At 32.5% G+C, this 21,721-nt stretch overlaps 1 protein-coding gene across 1 annotated transcript in view; it reads left to right on the top strand.

Moving 5' to 3' along the window:
• Window positions 1–773: 773 nt before the first annotated feature.
• The window catches only part of LOC139849847 (uncharacterized), a 50,924-nt gene continuing 29,976 nt past the window's right edge, over window positions 774–21,721 (top strand). The window contains exon 1 of the mRNA XM_071839466.1: window positions 774–876. Within this exon, the coding sequence (XP_071695567.1) occupies window positions 774–876 (103 nt within the window). The remainder of the gene's footprint in view (window positions 877–21,721) is intronic.

Below are 21,721 nucleotides of genomic sequence, written 5' to 3'. Positions count from 1 at the left end.
CCAATTTTATTTGTATCTGATATAGTTAGAGGTCTTTATCTACCTTTTAATTTTTCTTATTTATTTTATTTCCTTCACTGATTAAATGGCGACTAAAATCGGTATATATGTAACAATCAATTTCTCGAAGATATTAGATAAGTTATTCGAATTCCATCAACAACATCAAATTACAGCAGCCGTGATTTCTTGCATCTGTAAATATTTTTTTATACAACTCGACTGTTCTATCTTTCTATGAATTTTGGCCAAATCACGATTTTGTATCTCATTCTAAAATTCATAAATGCTATATTGTTAGGATTTCTTTACCAAAGATTTATGCAAAGTTTAATCCTTTAATTCCTCAGAACGAACTCTAATTTTTAGAGTCAAACTTTAATTTTAAAAGTCAAAAGTATTGTTCTTGAGTAAATTCAACTTCGTTTGTATGTTTTATGATCAATTGATGAGTCAGAAAGATTGGATAAACGATTCAAAATTGTTTTCGTGTTATAATTACAGTCTGAAACATTCTTAATTTTTAGATTTGATTTCGAGTTCATAGTATGGTTTTAAAGTCAGTTTTTTTTTTTAATATTTTGATACCTCTCGTTTGTTTTAATTTGTCTAATCAGACTCTTGCTATTCGGTTTCGTAAATATAATCTACAATGAAAGTGACTGAGCTGTTTTGGTTCAAATTGTTTACACTAGATTTTGAAGATGATGAAGAAAAGGGAAACAAATTGAAACTGGGTTAAATAATATTGGGTTCCTTATAATTACAAAAAAATGGAAACAGTTGGGTGGTTGTGGGAGTTAATGGGTATTCGAGAGGTTGCGGGTTCGAGTCCCGCTGGTGGGCATCTTTTTATTTTTCAGCTCATTTTGAGAGGTAGTGATTTTTATATTTATATTTTTTATTATTATTATTATTATTATTATTATTATTATTATTATTATTATTATTATTATTATTATTATTATTATTATTATTATTATTAGTTGTTGTTGTTATTATTATTATGATAATTGTTGTTACTCCTAAAATGTTAGAAGTATTATTGATGTTATGCGATGTGTGTACAAAATAGTTATATTTTTACTACAAAATACTATTAAATACGATACAATTTTACACAAGTTATTTATTTATTTATAGAGTGGGTATACCTAAACCTTGCTACAACACTTATAGGCAGTGTACCTAATCGTACAGTAGTGTAGTTTTTAGTAAGTCCGGTTCGTTCACAGGGAACTCGCCAAGTTTAACGCTATATTTTTTTAAAAACTATATATATATATATATATATATATATATATATATATAAAAGTAGCATTATTATTATAAAAGGGGGATTTTACCGTTTAATGACCGGTTTGTCGATTTTAAAACTTTAGTCGCAGTTAAAACCTAATGTAAAATATTGAATATATAAAAGACTTAATTTAAAGCGTAAAGTAAATAACAATAATTAAAGTGTGATAAATTAAAGTGCGATAAATAAAATGACAATAAATAAAATTGCGATAATTAAAAGTGCAATTAAATATGAAATAAATAAATTATGCTTATTTAAACTTCCGTAATCATGATGTTTGACGTGTTGATTTTAGTTTATTACCATGGGTTAATTGTCCTTTGTCCTGAATTATTCAATATGTCCGTCTAGTTTTTGTCCATAATAGTCCACCAGTCATAAATATAAAGTGCGAGTGTCCTCGTCAAATTATCCTTATATCCGAAGTCAAATATTCCAACTAATTGGGGACTTAAACTGTAACAAGGTCTTAATACTTTGTTTAATAATTACACCAGGATATCGACTGCGTGTAACCCAAGGTTTTAATACTTTGTTAACAATTACGCCAAGTGTCCTTGTACATAATTCACCCTTGTTTTAATAAGTCCATTAACTATTAATCCATTCCCGTGTCCGGTTAAATGAACGATTATTAGTACTTATAAATATCCCGCCCATCGTGTCTGATCGAGTGTATATGGTTATTTATAGGTACGTCCAATTGTAAGTCTTTATATTAAATTAACAAACTATCATTTAATTAAACAAATATAAAGCCCATTAATAGCCCATAGTCTAATTTTCACAAGTGTCGTTCTTTTGTCCAAATCTCAATTATAGTACAAAGCCCAATTACCCGATTTTAATATTTTAGCCCAACATCATGATTACTTTGGCTTAAATAAGCATAATAATAACTTAGCTACGAGACATTAATTTAAAAAGGTTGAACATAACTTACAATGATTAATAATAGCGTAGCGTTACACGGACAGAATTTCGACTTACACCCTTATAACATTCGCTAACATACCCTTATTATTATTAAAATTAAAATTATAATATATATATATATATATATATATATATATATATATATATATATATATATATATATATATATATATATATATATATATATATATATATATATATATATATATATATATATATATACGTTGAGAGAATGAAGAAAGAAAAAGATGTGTTTTTCGTTGTACAGAATTCGTTGCCTTTTATAGGCCCACGTTTTCCTGTAGATCTCCGCGAGTGCGGTTGTTTTATACATCAGAACTCCGCGAGTGCGGAGGTCTGGATTACAGCTCACATATTGATCCAAAACGTGGGCTGCATAAATATATAATATATAATAATATATATAATTAATTATATATTATATTATATTCTTGAGCATAGTTGACTTGTAATTTTTGGTCCGTTGCGTCATACGTTGAAAGTTGACTTTGGTCCCGGTTTCGGATTTTCGAACGTCCTTTTGTACAATTTAATATCTTGTACTTTGCATTTCACGGCTTGTACTCTTGTCATTTTTAGGCGTTTCTTATCAATATTTTGAACCTCTTTGATTGTACTTTGTACTTTTTAACTTTTTGGTCGTTTGCGTCTTCAATTCGTCGAATCTGCCTTTTATCTTCACCTTTTATTATTTAAACGAATATCACTTGTAAATAGGACAATTGCAACTAAAAGCTTGTCTTTCTTGAGGGATAATGCTATGAAATATATGTTCGTTTTTAGCATTATCAAATATTTCCACACTTGAGCGTTGCTTGTCCTCAAGCAATATAGTACTTTGAATAAAAACATACTTGAATCACTTCTTTATTCTTCATACTTTGTACATCAGTGATTTCAATACGGCGGTATGAACAATGATAGTAACGATGTGGTTTACAGTCCCACATGACTATGAAAATTTAGATCCTTTAGGAAATTGGATCTTTATGAAAACATTTGATTTTTTGAAAATTCAATCTAGCTTTTACCCTAGATAAGTTTTCCGGAATAACCCTTCACCGGTGTTTGCAAATTGTTTTTGTGGGTTTTGTGGGTTTCAGATTTGAAAATTTTAGCTCAAAACTTGCGGTTTTGTGTCACCCAATTGCTAACCTTGTATTAGGAAAGCAACACGTCCAGTATACTTGCTCCGTATATTACCTTTTGGTAAACTACCGTCCGGTTGTAAAGGAAAGTGTTGAACAAGCAACTGTTAAGGCAATGTCCCGTGACATGCTTTTGATTATGGTCTATATCGTGTCGGATGCAATTACTATCCTTTGTAGGAGCAATAGTAAAGATCTCCCTATAGTTTTTTGGTCTGGCACAAGGTCCTGTCTTTGACCATGCTATGCAACCACCGTTCTTACGGTTGACACCCGATTTGGTTCAGGTGACCTAATGAATTTCAGGTGAATTCCTAGGATTTTACGTTCAATGGTAATGAACGCATTAAAAATGGGTTTTCAGAAAACAAATCGGTTTGTAATTTTGATCAAAATATTTTCTCGTTCAAGCTCGAGTTTAGATATCATCGAATTCCATGAGTTTGAATTCTCAATCTTTAAGGTCAATCTCTAGGATTGAGTAATATCAGTCTTAAAAGCTGATTTTTGATCTTTAAGGAGATTATCCCTTCTGGGGATCTGATTCATTAGTCTTATCAAGCTAATTTGCACGGCGCCCTCCCCATTTTACGAGACAGATCCTCTCATGGTTAGGATAAGTCTGACCACTTGGCGACCATGTTTGATGCTGAGGTCCGTGGATTTCCAGCTGATTTTCGAGAAAACTTTTCAAGGTTTTTCGTAGACTCTACAACTGGTCTGGACGACAACTTACTGACCTAAATCAAGAAGCGCGTGTCTTTTTCGGAAGACTTTACTTCCTTTTAATGATGGAATTGATTTATCGTGTAGATCCATCTTTCTTTCAAATATATTACAATTTTCTGGGTAAAATGGTTAATTTTGTCCAAAACAAAAGTACCTTTGTACAAAATATGTGATATATGTTTTAAAGAACTTGGTAAATTTTTCCCACACTTGGCTTTTATTTTCCTTTCTTTGCCTTTTTATTGTCCTCTATTCCATTTTAAATGAATTCTAACATTTTGGTTTGTTTCTCAATTTATGTCCTTTCCGAAGTAACAATAATTTCGGTGTTAACACCTAGTTTTATCATTCATAAATATGTATAAACATGATTTTGAATTCATTTATTTGAAAATTTTGAAAATTTTTACTAGAATTGGGTAGTCAGTATATAAGACTAGGGCTGTTCTTTATTATCATAGAGTACTAAATTCTAATACAACTACTGCATTACTAGTATTTTTAATGGTAACCAAGTATTTAAGTCAAAAAAATTTAAAAATCCGACTTAAGATCTTGCAATGCCCTCATTTGCAAGAAATCAGTAACAATTTAAATTATTGAGGGTGATTAGCGTAGAAAAATGATTAAATTTTACCAAAGTTTCCCAAAATATTGGCGTTTGTTTGTTGAATGATAAATGGTGCACATCATTTGTTCATTCCGTCTTGTTGTTACATCACATTTGTTTTTCGTTTTGTCGTCAAAATTAGTAGCTTTTGCTGAACTTAATGCCAGTCTTTGAAAATGAGCTGTTTTACCCTGTTTTGTACATGAGATAAACTACAAACATATATACACATATTTTTGAAGTTGGGTATATCACCCCACATTCAAAAATTATTAAAAATCTAATAAGAAAAGTTAGAAAATTATAAAAACTATTAAAGTATCAAAAGAAATATTAAAAGTATAAAATTACAAGTTACCAAATAAATAAAAATAAGCATAAAGAAAATCAGGGTTGATGAGGATGGTGCCAATAGGGATCCCATTCATAGCCGTATATGTTGTAGAATGCTTGAGCTGGGTCATATGTAGGGTACGGTGGTCGGGTCTCTATTGTCCAGGGAGGAAATACGGGCATTGGAGTAGCAATGTAGTTTGCATTTATGTGTGCACGATGACTTATGATTTGGTTTTGATGATACTGCCAATCTTGAAATGCTTGTTGTCTAGCCATTTCATACTCATGATGAGCCATAAAAAGTTGCATTTCTGTCATCTGATTACCCCCTCCCGCATTACCTTGCTATTGATCTCTCTCGACCTGTGGATGCCTGCCATCATATTGTGCTACAGCGTTGTTTCGTTTCTTTAAAACCTTAGCACCATGATACACGCGTAAATCTATCCTATCACGGGGTTCTGGTTCTGCCATTAATAATCCCCCCCGACTTCTATCCACACCGAGATGTTCAGCAATTAATGTAACAAAGATACCACCTCCTATTATGCTATTAGGCCGCATACTCCTAATCATAGTCGATAGATAATAACCCACACAATAAGGTATACTTACAGCGCTCTGTGGGTCTCGAATACACATGTGGTAGAATAAATCTTGTTCATTTACCTTCTCTTTGTTTCTACCTCGCTGTGTAATCGAGTTGGCTAAAAACCTGTGGATTACTCTTAATTCAGCTCTATCAATATCAAGATAAGAGTAAAATCCCCCTTTGAATCGGTTATGGCTAGTCATTCTACTCCATACACCATTCATATCAAAATTCTCATCAACCATCCTACCCTCAACTATCAACCTTTGACAATCAGCAGATGCTAACTCCTCAGGCGTATATATACGTAAAGCCTGAGCCATATCTAGTAGGGACATATGGCGCATCTCACCTCCTAATAAAAATCTAAGAAAACTTCGATCGGTTAAAGTAGATACCCAATCATTTATTTCTATACTACATAACAACTCCACACACAATTCTCTATATACAGGCCTATATATGTTGAATAAACGTACCCAATCATTAAAAGTAGAATTACCATACCTTTGTGTAAGTAATTCTCTGATTAGTTCGGCTAATCCAACTGATTCTAACGGGTCCTATTCTATTATCCTAGGCACCTCAACAACATTAGACTGAAGGGTATGCAAGTTCCTCTGATATTTTGGATAGTCTATCCAAAATCTATCGAATCTCAAATTTGGATGTAAATCTACCTCATGAATATTTGAATATGAAGCGACTGGATGAGGTACATTTTGTCGATAAAAGTCATTAACTTCCTGTTGTTCCGCATTCTCAGGAGGAGGAGCATTACGAGCCTGGGATGAAGATTCACCCCTTTCAGTCTGCAAAACACATCAAACACAATTTTTGTGCATCCCAATATGCATTAGTGTTAGCAAAATCATAAATCAAAACAATTACAATGACATGTTTAAACTATATTAAACTTTATACACATTTTCATAATACTAACAATTCTATATTTTTATAAATAAACTTATATGAAAATGTATACAACATTCCAAAGCATTTAACTTCTAAAACATGTCAAAAATAATCATTATAGCAATTAAACAGGTTCCACATGGCATTCATATCAATTAGATCAAGTTCATGTATTTTTGACTCAAAAAGTCCACTTTAATCTTCATAAATTGTGTTTAGGAACAAAGTTTTGATCATTTAGCAACCTAAACATGTTACACAACTCAATTTAACATAAACTAACAACAAAATTCAGCCATAACCCGTTTATATCAAAAAGGCCCAATTTTGCTAAAGAACACAAACCCTAGATTACTCAAAATTTGAAGTTTTGGCTTCTAATCATGTTAAATAGCATCAATCTAGGTTATACAAGCATAATATACAACCAATTTAAGCACAATTATACTAAAAATCATCAAAATCAAATTAGGTATAAATTTGCTCAAGAACATTAAAAATCCGGATTAAAGAGTTTTTAGATGTATAAATTACCGTTTTCCTTGAGTAACTCCTTGTAAATAATCTCCTCATTGTGATTTTAGCAAAAAATTTGATGATTTATGGTGAAAAATTGTGAATTTGGGAGGTGTTTGTGTGTGTTCTTCGCAGTATTTGGGTGTGGGTGTGTGCAAACTGGTCTGTTCGACCAGTTTTATTTTTTTTTTTGGATTTTTAAACTCTGCGAGTGTGGAGCTGGGCCCAATCCAAACTCCGCGAGTGCGGATTTATCTCTTTTTTTTTTAATGTTTTTGGCATACTTTAATTCAATAAGATTAAAAATAATGATAATAAAATTTCTCGTCCCGCCCTTGGGTAAAGCAATTTTGGTTCAACGACCTAGTTTTCAACTCACGACGAATTTTAAAAATCATATTTTTAACTTAGTGAAATAAGGTAAATTTTTGTTTTTAAATTCACACCAAACTTAAATTTTAAAATGCATAAAACTAAAAATTCATTTTATTAAAATTAAAAATTCACACTAATTTTAAATTGTATTAGAAATATTAATTTTTCAAATATTTACAAACTAAAATATATTAATTTTAAAAAGTTTACAATATTAATTTAATATTTATATATTAATTTTTAAAAACAATTTAAAAATTAAAATTAAAAATCTTTTTGGTCTTTTATCCCACTTTAATCAATCAAATATTGTCAAAAATATACGCCCCTCTTTTCGGTAAAGTAATTTTGGTTCAACGACCTAGTTTTACTCCTGACGAATTTCTGAAATATTTTGGGTTGATTGATTAAAGATATTTATACCTTAAGAATAAACGGTAAATTTCGCAGTGATGTAATAAATTTTTGTATGATATCAATAATTTCGATTACGCATACCTAATTTTATTGAATACCAATTTAATACTTTATAGCGAACGATTCAGCGTTTATTATCAAAAGGTTAAAAGCAATAAAAATAAAAACTGTACATACTTACCTGTGAGAAAGAATTCTCAGAGACCTACTTTAGCCGACTCATAGGAGAGTCGTGTGATTTGGTTTTCCATAGCTACGTAAGCATAACCTCGAATCTTCAATATCTTTTCTTCTAAACATATAAACGGTCTTTCTCTGCATAGAGTAACAAATTCGGTGTTTGAATATGTTTGAACATTTACCTTCGTGTGACCATTTTCCACATTTATAACATCTTTCAAGGTGTCGTGCTCTTCTTTTTGTTGCGAATTTTGATTTTCCTTTACCAAAATGTATCTTATGATGATCTTTTCTGAGTTCTTTTCTTACTCCATCCATTTTTTCTCTTATAAATGATACCAGTTCACTCGAAAGTGTGTCATTATTACGTTTAGTAATCATAGCGTGTAGCATTAGACCATGGTTCAGATCAAAGGAATTCTTCATCTCGTAAAACCTAAAAAAAATAAAAATTCAGAATGGGGGAAGAAGACTAGTTCTTTAGGGTCTGCTAGGGAAAGACCATTCGGATTCCATTCTCGAGAACTACACGAAAACAGAATATCTAACTCTAACAGGAATACGTATTACCTTAAAAGATTCGAACCTTCCCACACTTAGTTAGGTATGGTGTCGAAATTGTGATTAACTTCATCTTCAACTTCCATTGGATTATCTATGTAATGTTTAACTCTGTGACCATTAACTTTAAATTCAACCCCATTTGAATTTATTAACTCCACTGTTCCGTACGAAAAAAATCTTTTGACTATGAATGGTCCAGACCATCTTGATTTCAATTTTCCAGGAAATAGCTTGAATCGTGAATTAAAAAGAAGAACTCTGTCTCCTTCTTTAAATTCTTTTGAACTTCTGATTCTTTTATCATGCCATTTCTTCGTTCTTTCCTTATAGATTAACGAATTTTCATATGCTTCATGTCTTAATTCTTCTAATTCGTTTAATTGACTTAACCATAGACGTCCAGCTTCATGTAAATCAAGATTACATGTCTTCAAAGCCCAAAATGCTTTGTGTTCAATTTCTACTGGAAGATGACATGTTTTTCCATAAACGAGTCTAAAAGGTGTGGTTCCAATTGGAGTTTTGTAGGCTGTTCTAAAAGCCCAGAGTGCATCCTCCAATTTCATGGACCATTCCTTCGGATTTGATCCTACGGTTTTCTCTAGAATACGTTTTAAAGCTCGGTTGGTATTTTCAACTTGTCCACTTGTTTGTGGATGATAAGCGGTTGAGATTTTATGAGTTACTCCATATCTTTTGAGAACTTTCTCAAGTTGATTATTACAAAAATGAGTACCCCGATCACTTATTAAAGCTTTCGGTGTTCCAAACCTTGCAAAAAGATGTTTTAAAAAGTTGACTACAACTCGTGCATCGTTAGTTTGGAGAGCTTGTGCTTCCGCCCATTTAGATACATAATCAATGGCAACGAGAATGTAGAGATTATTATGAGATTTTGGAAATGGACCTATAAAGTCAATACCCCAAATGTCAAATACTTCACATACTTGAATGACATTTTGTGGCATTTCATCACGTTGACTTATTTTTCCGGCCCTTTGACAAGCATCACAGGATTTGCAAAGAATGTGTGCGTCTTTGAAAATTGTAGACCAATAGAATCCGGCATCGTAAACTTTTCTTGCTGTGAGTTGACGCCCATAATGCCCTTCTGTTGGTCCTGTGTGACAATGGTTTAAGATTTAACTTGCTTCATCCCCAAATACACATCAGCGTATTATTCCATCGGGACAACTTTTAAATAAATGTGGATCTTCCCGAAATAGTGTTTTATATCACTAAAGAATTTCTTTCGTTTTTGGTACGACAATCATTTTTCAAGGAATCCACATACTAAATAGTTTACATAGTCTCCAAACCATGAAATTTCATTATAATCTATCTTCAATAAATATTCATTAGGAAAGTTGTCTTGTATAGCCGATTCATTCAGAACTTCTAATTCGGGATTTTCAAGACGAGAAAGATGATCAGCGGCGAGATTTTCTGCTCCCTTTTTATCTCGGATTTCAATATCGAACTCTTGTAAGAGTAAGATCCAACGGATTAATCTTGGTTTGGCATCTTGTTTCAAAAATAGGTATCTAAGAGCAGAATGGTCGGTATAGACCACTTTTTAGCTAGAACGAGATATGAACGAAATTTGTCAAAAGCAAAGACAATAGCAAGGAGTTCTTTTTTAGTAGTTGTATAGTTCGTTTGTGCTCCTTGTAACGTCTTACTAGCATAATATATAGGTTGAAATCGTTTTTCAATCCTTTATCCTAAAACGGCTCCCATTGCAAAATCACTTGCATCGTACATAAGTTCAAATGGTAGATTCCAATTTGGAGTTATCATGATCGACGCATTAGTGAGTTTTTCTTTAAGAATATTAAAAGATTTGATGCATTCATCTGAAAAGATGAATGGAGCATCCTTTTCTAGGAATTTATTCATAGGAGTGGCAATTTTAGAAAAATCTTTTATGAAACGTCGGTAAAAATCGGCATGCCCTAGAAAACTCCTAACTCCTCTAACATTGGTGGGATGTGGAAGTTTAGCAATTACATCTACTTTAGCTCTATCCACTTCAATTCCTTCCTTTGAAATTTTATATCCAAGAACGATGCCTTCTTTAACCATGAAATGACATTTCTCCCAATTAAGAACTAGATTTGATTGTTCGCATCTAATAAGCATTCGTTCATGATAAACTAGACATGTTTCAAATGTATCACCGAAGACTGAAAAGTCATCCATGAAAACTTCCATGCATTCTTCTATCATGTCGTGAAAAATCGCCATCATGCACCTTTGAAAGGTTGCAGGGGCGTTGCAAAGTCCAAATGGCATGCGTTTGTAAGCAAAAGTACCATAAGGGCACGTGAATGTGGTTTTCTCTTGATCTTCGGGTGCTATTGGAATTTGAAAATATCCGGAAAAACCAACAAGAAAACAATAGTAACTGTTTCCGGCTAATCTTTCCAACATTTGATCAATGAAAGGTAAGGGAAAGTGATCTTTTCTGGTGGCGTCATTTAATTTTCTATAATCAATACAAACACGCCATCCTGTTACAGTCCTAGTAGGAATAAGCTCATTTTTCTCATTTGTGATGACAGTCATGCCACCCTTCTTAGGTACGCATTGAACTGGGCTTTCCCATGGACTATCAGAGATTGGATAAATTAAACCTGCCTCTAGCAGTTTAATAATTTCTTTCTTAACAACATCTTGCATATTAGAATTTAGTCTTCGTTGGCGTTGCACATATGTTTTATGACCTTATTCCATAAGGATTTTATGTGCGCAATACGAAGGACTTATTCCTTTAATATCATGAATTTTTCATGCAATAGCTGGTTTATGAGCTTTTAGCACAGAAATGAGTTAAGATTTTTCATTTTCCGTAAGAGAAGACGATATTATTACAGGTAATTCAGATTCACCATGTAAATAAACATATTCCAAATGGTTTGGAAGTGGCTTTAACTCTAATGTCGGTGGTTCTTCTATCGATGATTTATATCGATATCTGTCTTCTTCTTTTAGCATTTGAATTTCTTCTGTTGTTGGTTCATATCCATTAGCCACAAGTGTAGCTAACATTTTAGTTTCATCAATTGGTTCAGTTCCTTCTCCTAAAGAACATTCTCCTGTTCCTTGTAATTCTGGAAATTCTTCTAACAATTCTACATGTGAATCTATAGTTTGAATATAATAACATGTATCATCTGCAGATTGCGGTTGTTGCATGGCTCTATCAACAGAAAAGGTAACACTCTCGTCCTCTATACTTAGGGTCAGTTTCTTACCAAACACGTCTATTATTGCTTTAGCCATGTTTAAGAATGGTCTTCCTAATATTAGAGGAACTCGAGAATCTTCTTCCATATCCAGAATAAAAAAATCTACTGGAAATACTAAAGTACCAACTTTAACTAGCATGTTCTCCATTATCCCTCTAGGATATTTTACTGATCGATCGGCTAGTTGTATGCTTATTCGTGTTGGTTTTAATTCTCCAAGGTCTAGTTTAGCGTATAGTGAATACGGCATTAGATTTATACTAGCACCTAAATCTGCCAATGCTTCTATTGAACTAAGACTACACAGAAAACATGGAATTGTGAAACTTCCTGGATCTGATAATTTTTCTGGTATCTTATTCAATAGCACTGCAGAACAATTAGCATTCATAGTAACAGCCGAGAGTTCTTCCATTTTCTTTCTATTTGTGATTAGATCTTTCAAGAATTTAGCATATCTAGGCATTCCTGAAATCACATCAATGAAAGGAAGATTTACATTTATTTGTTTAAACATATCCAAGAATTTGGATTGCTCGGCTTCAAGTCTCTCTTTTCTCATTTTACTCGGGTAAGGAAGTGGTGGTTGGTATGGTTTAACATAAGGTTTAGCCTTAACTGTGTTATCTTCATTAACCTTTTCAACTACCGGTTCTTTTTCCTTATCTTGCTCAGATTGTGGTTCTTGTGGAGTAGGAATAGCTTCATCAAAAATTACAGGCATTTCAGGTGGTTTAAGTGTAATACCACTTCTTGTGGTAATGGCTTTAGCTGTTTCATTCCGGAGGTTAGCATTTGTATCACTAGGTAGACTTCCCGGTTTTCTTTCACCTATTAACCTTGCTAGGTTGCTTACTTCTTGTTCCAAATTTTGAATAGAAGCTTGTTGATTTCTAAATGCTTGAGCATTTTGTTCATTGGTTTGTTTCTGAGATGTGAAAAATTGAGTTTGAGATTCAACTAGCTTCGACATCATATCTTCTAAATTTGGCTTTTTATCATCGATTTGTGGTGGTTTATTTTGAAAAATAGGTCTTTGCTGATTGTAAGTATTATTGGATACTTGTTGATTGCTAGGACCTTGTTGGTTGTTGTATGGAACATTTCGGTTATAATTCTGGTTTTGATTGTAGATTGGTCTTGGCGGTTGATAATTATTCTGATAATTATTTCCAGGCCTTTGGTTCATGTATGAAACATTCTCTCTTTGTTCCATTGTTGGTTCAATACTGAGACAATCTTTTGTCAAATGTGGTCCTCCATACTGCTCACAACTAATTCTTATTGACTGAATATCTTTAGTCATCTTTTCCATTCGTCTCTCAACAGCATCTATCTTTGCGGAAATAGAATCAAAGTCATGGCTAGAATCAGCTCTAGCTGCTTTAGATGATCTAATGATATCTTTTTCTTGGTGCCACTCATGTGAGTGGGAAGCAGTGTTATCAATAATTTTGTAAACGTCAGTTGCGGTTTTCTTCATAATGGAACCACCAGCTGCTATATCTATGTCTTTTCTTGTAGTGATGTCGCATCCTTGGTAGAATATTTGTACTATTTGACAAGTGTCCAAGCCATGTTGCGGACCTCCTCTCAATAACTTTCCAAATCTTGTCCACGCTTCATATAGAGTTTCGTTTGGCTTTTGTGTGAACGTAACAATTTCTCCTTGAAGTCTTACGGCTTTAGATGCCGGAAAGAATTGTTTAAGAAATTTTTCAACTAAAACGTCCCATGTATCAATCGCCCCTTCAGGTAACGATTCTAACCAATCTTTGGCTTCTCCCTTTAAAGTCCAGGGAAATAACATGAGATAGATTTGTTCATCCTCCACTTCTCTTATTTTAAATAGAGTACAGATCCTATTAAAGGTTCGAAGATGTTCATTTGGATCTTCCGTCGGCGCACCACTAAATTGGCATTGATTTGTTACCATATGTAGAATTTGTCCTTTGATTTCATAATCTGGCGCATTAATGTCAGGTTGAGTAATTGCGTGACCTTGGCCAGTACGTTTAGCTCTCATTCGGTCTTCCATACTTAGAGGTTCCAGATTCTCCATTATTGAATTTGTTGAATCTGAATCACTAGAAGATTCTGATTTAATGGGTTGTTCCTCGACAATCTCCGTTTGAATGATTGGTGGTTCCGGAGGAAAGATTAATGGTTCAGGATCTCTGAATTGTCCCTGAATATCCTCCGGATTCTCAATTGTGAGGTCGGTATATATATATATATATATATATATATATATATATATATATATATATATATATATATATATATATATATATATATATATATATATATATATATATATATATATATATATATATTCAAAAAATGGATTATCGGAAATTTGAATTGGAGTACTTGGTCGACCAGATGACGATTCTAAAGAAAAATCAACGGCGACAATATTGGCTAGATGTCTTGATCGAGTTACAGGTGGTGAACGTATAAAAGGTGGTGAACGTTTTGCTCGGTGCATTCACTGAATATCCTATTAGTTATAAAAATAAAAATTATATAAGTTATCAAATTAATAGACTTTTCTGATTTTGCCCACGTTTCGAATAGCCAATAGATGCAGCAGGTAGCCAGGACCCTTTAAATCGGAAGCCCACAACTCGCCACTAACAAATCCAACTATTACTACGAACCAGAAAATTTAGAATGTCTATCAATTTAACCACTTAAAATAATTTTTTCGTTTAAAGAAATTTTAGAGAAGAAATAGAAAATTCTATGTCCTAAAAACTAGAGCGTCGTGAAATAAGAAAGAAAAAGAGCGCGTCGAAAAACATCGAAAAATAAAAGGTCGAAAAATAATAAAAAGAACGTAGCGCGTCGAAACTTAAAAGTCTAAAAACTAAGAATTAAAAGTTGCGTCTAAAAATATTAAAGCTTAAAAGGAATTCTAAATCCAAAACGGTAATAACTTAAAAAGTACTAAAATCTTAAAATGGCGTCGCAAAATTCTAAAGCACCTAAATCTTAGTCTAAAGAAAAAGCACTTAAGGGATTTTACGGTAAAGCCTAAAAATCTAGAAATAAAAATAACTATGGCAAAAACTATGACTTAAAACTAAATACGAACGATAAATATACAAATTATAATTTAAACGATTAAAATATACAATTTATAAAAAGATGATAAAATTACTAATTTTTATAAAAATATTATTTTTATATTATTTATTTTATAAAAGTATTAATTTAATAGTTAATAAAACTAGATAAAACTTAAATTACAAAATTAATTAAAACTTAAAACTAAAAACTAATTAAATAATAAAACCTAATTAGTTTTAATAATAATAATAATAAAAATTTAACCCTAAATCCGTAATTAATGCTGGCTGAGGGTTTGACCTGTCAGACGGCTCCGCGAGTGCGGTGCCACATGCCAGAAAAATTCCGTGAGTGCGGATGTTGCAGGTTCAAACGAGAATGGTTCAATTTTGCAGGTTCAGTTTGTTTTATTTAATTTTTTTTACTTTTTATTTTAATTTTCTGTTTTATAAAATATTTATATAAAATAAATAAAAACTTATAATTTGAAAAATAGAAATAGAAATACTTTATAATTTTATATATTTTAAACAAATTCTTAAAAATATATAGATATTTTTTTTATATTTTTGTATTTTTAATATTTAAAACGTATTTTTACAAAAATAAACTAAAACTTAATAAAAATCTTTTTTTTTATATAGCGTTGCGCTTTCGGCGTTTAACTTTCCCCGGCAGCGGCGCCAAAAATACTTGATGTTATGCGAGGTGTATACAAAATAGTTATATTTTTACTACAAAATACTATTAAATACGATACAATTTTACACAAGTTATTTATTTATTTATAGAGTGGATATACTTAAACCTTGCTACAACACTTATAGGCAGTGTACCTAATCATACAGTAGTGTAGTTTTTAGTAAGTCCGGTTCGTCCACAGGGAACTCGCCAAGTTTAACGCTATATTTTTTTTAAAACTATATATGTATAAATATATATATATATATAAGTAGTATTATTATTATAAAAGGGGGATTTTACCGTTTAATGACCGGTTTGTCGATTTTAAAACTTTAGTCGCAGTTAAAACCTAATGTAAAATATTGAATATATAAAAGACTTAATTTAAAGCCTAAAGTAAATAACAATAATTAAAGTACGATAAATTAAAGTGCGATAAATAAAATGACAATAAATAAAATTGTGATAATTAAAAGTGCAATTAAATATGAAATAAATAAATTATGCTTATTTAAACTTCCGTAATCATGATGTTTGACGTGTTGATTTTAGTTTATTACCATGGGTTAATTGTCCTTTGTCCTGGACTATTCAATATGTCCGTCTGGTTTTTGTCCATAACAGTCCATCAGTCATAAATATAAAGTGCGAGTGTCCTCGTCAAATTATCCTTATATCCGAAGTCAAATATTCCAACTAATTGGGGACTTAAACTGTAACAAGATCTTAATACTTTGTTTAATAATTACACCAGGATATCGACTGCGTGTAACCCAAGGTTTTAATACTTTGTTAACAATTACGCCAAGTGTCCTTGTACATAATTCACCCTTGTTTTAATAAGTCCATTGACTATTAATCCATTCCCGTATCCGGTTAAATGAACGATTATTAGTACTTATAAATATCCCGCCCATCGTGTCCGATCGAGTGTATATGGTTATTTATAGGTACGTCCAATTGTAAGTCTTTATATTAAATTAACAAACCCTCATTTAATTAAACAAATATAAAGCCCATTAATAGCCCATAGTCTAATTTCCACAAGTGTCGTTCTTTTGTCCAAACCCCAATTATAGTACAAAGCCCAATTACCCAATTTTAATATTTTAGCCCAACATCATGATTACTTTGGCTTAAATAAGCATAATAATAACTTAGCTACGAGACATTAATTTAAAAAGTTTGAACATAACTTACAATGATTAATAATAGCGTAGCGTTACACGGACAGAATTTTGACTTACACCCTTACAACATTCGCTAACATACCCTTATTATTATTAAAATTAAAATTAAAATTAAAATTATAATATATATATATATATATATATATATATATATATATATATATATATATATATATATATATATATATATATGTATATATATATATATGTATATACACATTGAGAGAATGAAGAAAGAAAAAGATGTGTTTTTCGTTATGCAGAATTCGTTGCCTTTTATATGCCCACGTTTTCCTGTAGGTCTCCGCGAGTGCGGTTGTTTTATACATCAGAACTCCGCGAGTGCGGAGGTCTGGATTACAGCTCACATATTGATCCAAAACGTGGGCTGCGTAAATATATAATATATAATAATATATATAATTAATTATATATTATATTATATTCTTGAGCATAGTTGACTTGTAATTTTTGGTCTGTTGCGTCGTACATTGAAAGTTGACTTTGGTCCCGGTTCCGGATTTTCGAGCGTCCTTTTGTACAATTTAATATCTTGTACTTTGCATTTCACGGCTTGTACACTTGTCATTTTTAGACGTTTCTTATCAATATTTTGAACTTCTTTGATTGTACTTTGTACTTTTTAAATTTTTGGTCGTTTGCGTCTTCAATTCGTCGAATCTGCCTTTTGTCTTCACCTTTTATTTTTTAAACGAATATCACTTGTAAATAGGACAATTGCAACTAAAAGCTTGTCTTTCTTGAGGGATAATGCTATGAAATATATGTTCGTTTTTAGTATTATCAATTATTATTATTAATCACATTAAGAGTTATTATTATTGTAAATATTAATATAAGTATTATAGTTACAATTACAATTAGGATTTTTATTATTGTTATTACTAACATTATTATCCTTACTAGTAATATCATTATGTAGTATCATTATAAATACTAACATTAATAATAAAAAGGTTGTTGTTATTATTATTATGAACATTAAGTAGTATGTATTTTTTTTTATCAAAAGTATTATTTTCGTTACTATTATTATCAAACTTTTCATTTCATTTAAAAACTACAGTTATTATCATTATTATTAATAAAGTTATTATTATTATTAGTAAATCACTATTTTTATCAAAAACTATCTTTTCAAATAGATAAATATTTTATACATAAATATAATCTTTACATATACTATAATATTAATAAAACTACATATAACCATATATATCAAATTTATTAAGATTATTTATATAAATACTTACAAATGACAAACTATCGATTTTAAATGTAACACTAAATAATTACGTATATAAATATGGACATATTAATATAACTATACAAATAATAAATCAATTTGAATATATACACAAATCAACTATACATAATATATAAATTAAAATATAATAAAAATATTTATTCGATTACTATTATATATATTGTAACACCCTCGAAGCGGGCCTAGCTGTTAGATTACTATTTTGCCCTCTGGTTGTGTGGTGTTATTATATACTTTTATTTTAATTTTATATTTATTATTATTTAATGATGTGGATATGACCAGTTTGTTACAAGGGTCACAGAACAGGTTTGTTTATTTAATTTGGACTTCGTTTGGGGTGCCAAATGATGTACAAAAGATATCAGATAACTGATAAATACCCGTGCGTTGCACAGTGTGGGATTTTAACCCACTTTAGATGACTAGTGAGCTGTGTTCTTCTCACTTTCCAGATCCTTCCCAAATAATACCCCGTACCTAATTCTTTCTCCTTTGAAACCCTAATCATCAAAACTTGTTCTTGAGCTCAAATTGATCTTGGAATCGTGTTCTTTGTTGTCTACTGATTCTAAAAAGGTAAGAAACATGTGTTTTTGTGTTCAATTCATGGTTAAATTCATGGTTTTGTGTAAGTTTTGTAAAAAGCTTGATTTTGTGTCAAAATCCATGAATTTGATGTTGTTATGGTCAAAACTTTGTGGGTTTATAGCCTATAACATGTAGTAATCGAATTGTGGTAAGTTTTGGTGTCGAAAACGAGCTCTAGCTCGAGTTTTGGTGAATTTAGCTTGAAGTCCGTAACCTGTGTTCAGTTTCTAAAGAAGATGAACACAGTCGGCCGACTGTCGTTCGACAATCGACCGACTGAGTGTTGAACCGACCGATTGTCGAGTCAACCGACCGACTGAGATTTACCTTCGGCCGATTGATGTTATACCAGATGAGTCGATCGACTGAGAAGGTCAGTCGACCGATTGTGTAGACAGCCGACCGACTGTCAGTGTCAGTCGACCGACTGAGTGTCCAGGGCAGTATATTTTTACCTAAATGTTGAGTGTTAGCCGTTGTGCTGCCTGTTTGTATATTGATGGAATATGTGTGCATGAATATATGTATATATATTGTGATTATAATATTGTTAGCATTTGGAATATGATTTGCTAACTTGTGAGTATTGTTTTCAGGTGATACAGAAGAGGAGAAGACTCGGTGACATTAGACTATCGAGTGATGCCGGTATCGGTGAGTGGGACTAACTGTGGAATATAGTATAGAGTAGCATGTTATATTATGACTGCCATGCTTGTTAGTTATACTTACTGATACAGTTAGTTAGTACCTTGTGATGACTGCATGTTGGTTGATGCTTGTCTGCTGGAGCCCAGTGCGTCCCTATTGTGTGGTGGCCTCGGTAGGAGAGATCAACCTGCGGGTTGGGCTCCTCATGTGGTGGCCTGGACAGCCGTGGTGTATATATATGTGAATGACATATCCGTCGCGTGTGGATTATATATATACATACGGTGGTGGAGGAACTTCTGGTAAGCCCCAGCCCGATCAACTGGTGGTTAATGGTTTGGCCGAGCCGTCAGAGTCTCTGTAGACGGCACTTGGGTGATGGTTATGTGTTAGACTATGTGACATGAGTAGTATAACGGTTCCTGTATACTATTGTCTGTAGTTAGTTGCACTCACTTAGCTTCGTGCTAATCCCTCACATCTTCCCTGCATGTTATGAATTTGTTGTATGCTAGTTATCAGGGTGAAGATGGGATGCTAGAAGATATGTTTGACAAAGCCGAAAACTCTGATGTCGTGTCCTTTATATTAAAAGATGTTTTAATGATTAACATGACACCCGGACTTTTAAATGTTAATGTGTATATTATATTCAAATGGATTTTACATTAATTATTTGAGAAACAGGTCTTCCGCTGTAAATAAAATAAAAAAAAATCTGGGGTGTCATAAATTGGTATCAGAGCGTAGGTTTGGCAGCATGTGCAAGGAAGTGACATGTTCCCAAACCGTGTGTCGAGTCAAACATATCTTGCGGGTGGGTTAAGTGAGTGAAGTAGATATTAACGAGTTAGTTGGTGGAAACTAACAGGTTATCTACTAAGCTTTTGTGTGTGAGATATTGTGATAAGGCAGGTATGAAGATCGATTCCACCCTACTGGTGCCCTGTTGACCCTCGGTGCTGACAGAACTTCGGTGGATGCGCTTGATGCCGATTTGGATGAAGGATTCAACGAGTATTAGTTGATGTGGCTCCAATGATGAGGATTCAGTTGCAGAGTTGATGAGGGTTAAGGATGCGGGTGCGATCGAGGTGTTGATAGATACAGAAGATGTCTTCTTATTCATAAAGGTACATTTTTATTACATTACTGTAACTATTATTATTATTATTATTGAACCTGTAGATTGTGTTCATGCCTTTGTCAAAGTGTGTGGTCGTTATAATAATAATCTGTGATGATTAGAGATTCTAGTTGCGATTGAGTAATTATTCCTGTAAGATAGAACCAGATGATAGTTGATGGATCTACTTATGACGATTGTGTCTGGAACTGCCCTTGCCACTATCGGGATTTTATTCCCTTAGGTTGACTGCTATGTTCTGTGAGACTTTATAGACAAGACCTTTGAAATTTTGTGTAATGCTGTTATGAATTGTTGTTATATGGTCTGTTATACTATACGTGAGACTACTGTTGGCCTAGACTGGAAGAATTGAGGTAAATAATTTGTAGTATTCCCCAAGACATATATGAAGTCTTATTTTTACCATTGACTGTTGAGACACGTGTAGTGACCCATAAAGATTGATTAGGGTAGTGACCCCATGATGATTGGTGAAGGTCCCGAAACCTATTGTGTATCTATGTGAAGTGTAGATTTCATGCTTGTCGACCGTGACTGAACTAGTAAATGACGGACCCCATGATATTGTTATGTGACGGGACTAGTTGTGTTTGACTAGGGTGAAATAAAAATTCCTTTCCATGGATCGACGGGACACATGTAGTGGCCCGTAAGTATTGGGATCGAGTAGTAGTTTTCTTGTCATCTAATAAGAGGACCCAGACCTTGTTTGCTACTGTCGTCTGTATGTGGTTTGCGTGTCATGTATGATGTAGACTTTTGGTTCAGATGTTTGTGATCGTAGTAATACCTTGAGGAGTCGCTTTTCCTACCTTAGACTCATGTGAGTGGGTGGTGACTTGTAAGAAGTATGTTTGAAAGGAGTTTTTCCAAGTAGTCTTGACTGAAGATAGGAAATTTATGTTGTTATTATGTGAGTATTATTACTAGCTGGGTTGTACAGTTACAGGATTTGACTAGCTATGTAGGACTCGTAGATTTGTCCTGAGAAGTTGACTTTTGTGAATTGAGGTGATTCATTAGATGTCAGTATAGGAGACGTTCGTTTAGTGACTTTCTTGGAAGTGGAGAAGACTTTAATCGGAATAGGAATTCAGTTCAAGCTGAATTGTGATGAATCTTGACTAGGTCAGGAGACGTGATTAGAACAGCGATCATATTACTGTTAAGATTGAATCATTGATATGATAGTTCGATAG

Source organism: Rutidosis leptorrhynchoides, chromosome 5 (assembly GCF_046630445.1).
Source record: "Rutidosis leptorrhynchoides isolate AG116_Rl617_1_P2 chromosome 5, CSIRO_AGI_Rlap_v1, whole genome shotgun sequence".
Taxonomy (NCBI): domain Eukaryota; kingdom Viridiplantae; phylum Streptophyta; class Magnoliopsida; order Asterales; family Asteraceae; genus Rutidosis; species Rutidosis leptorrhynchoides.
Note: the sequence above shows the minus strand (reverse complement) of the source record. Positions and strands in the feature narration are given on the sequence as shown.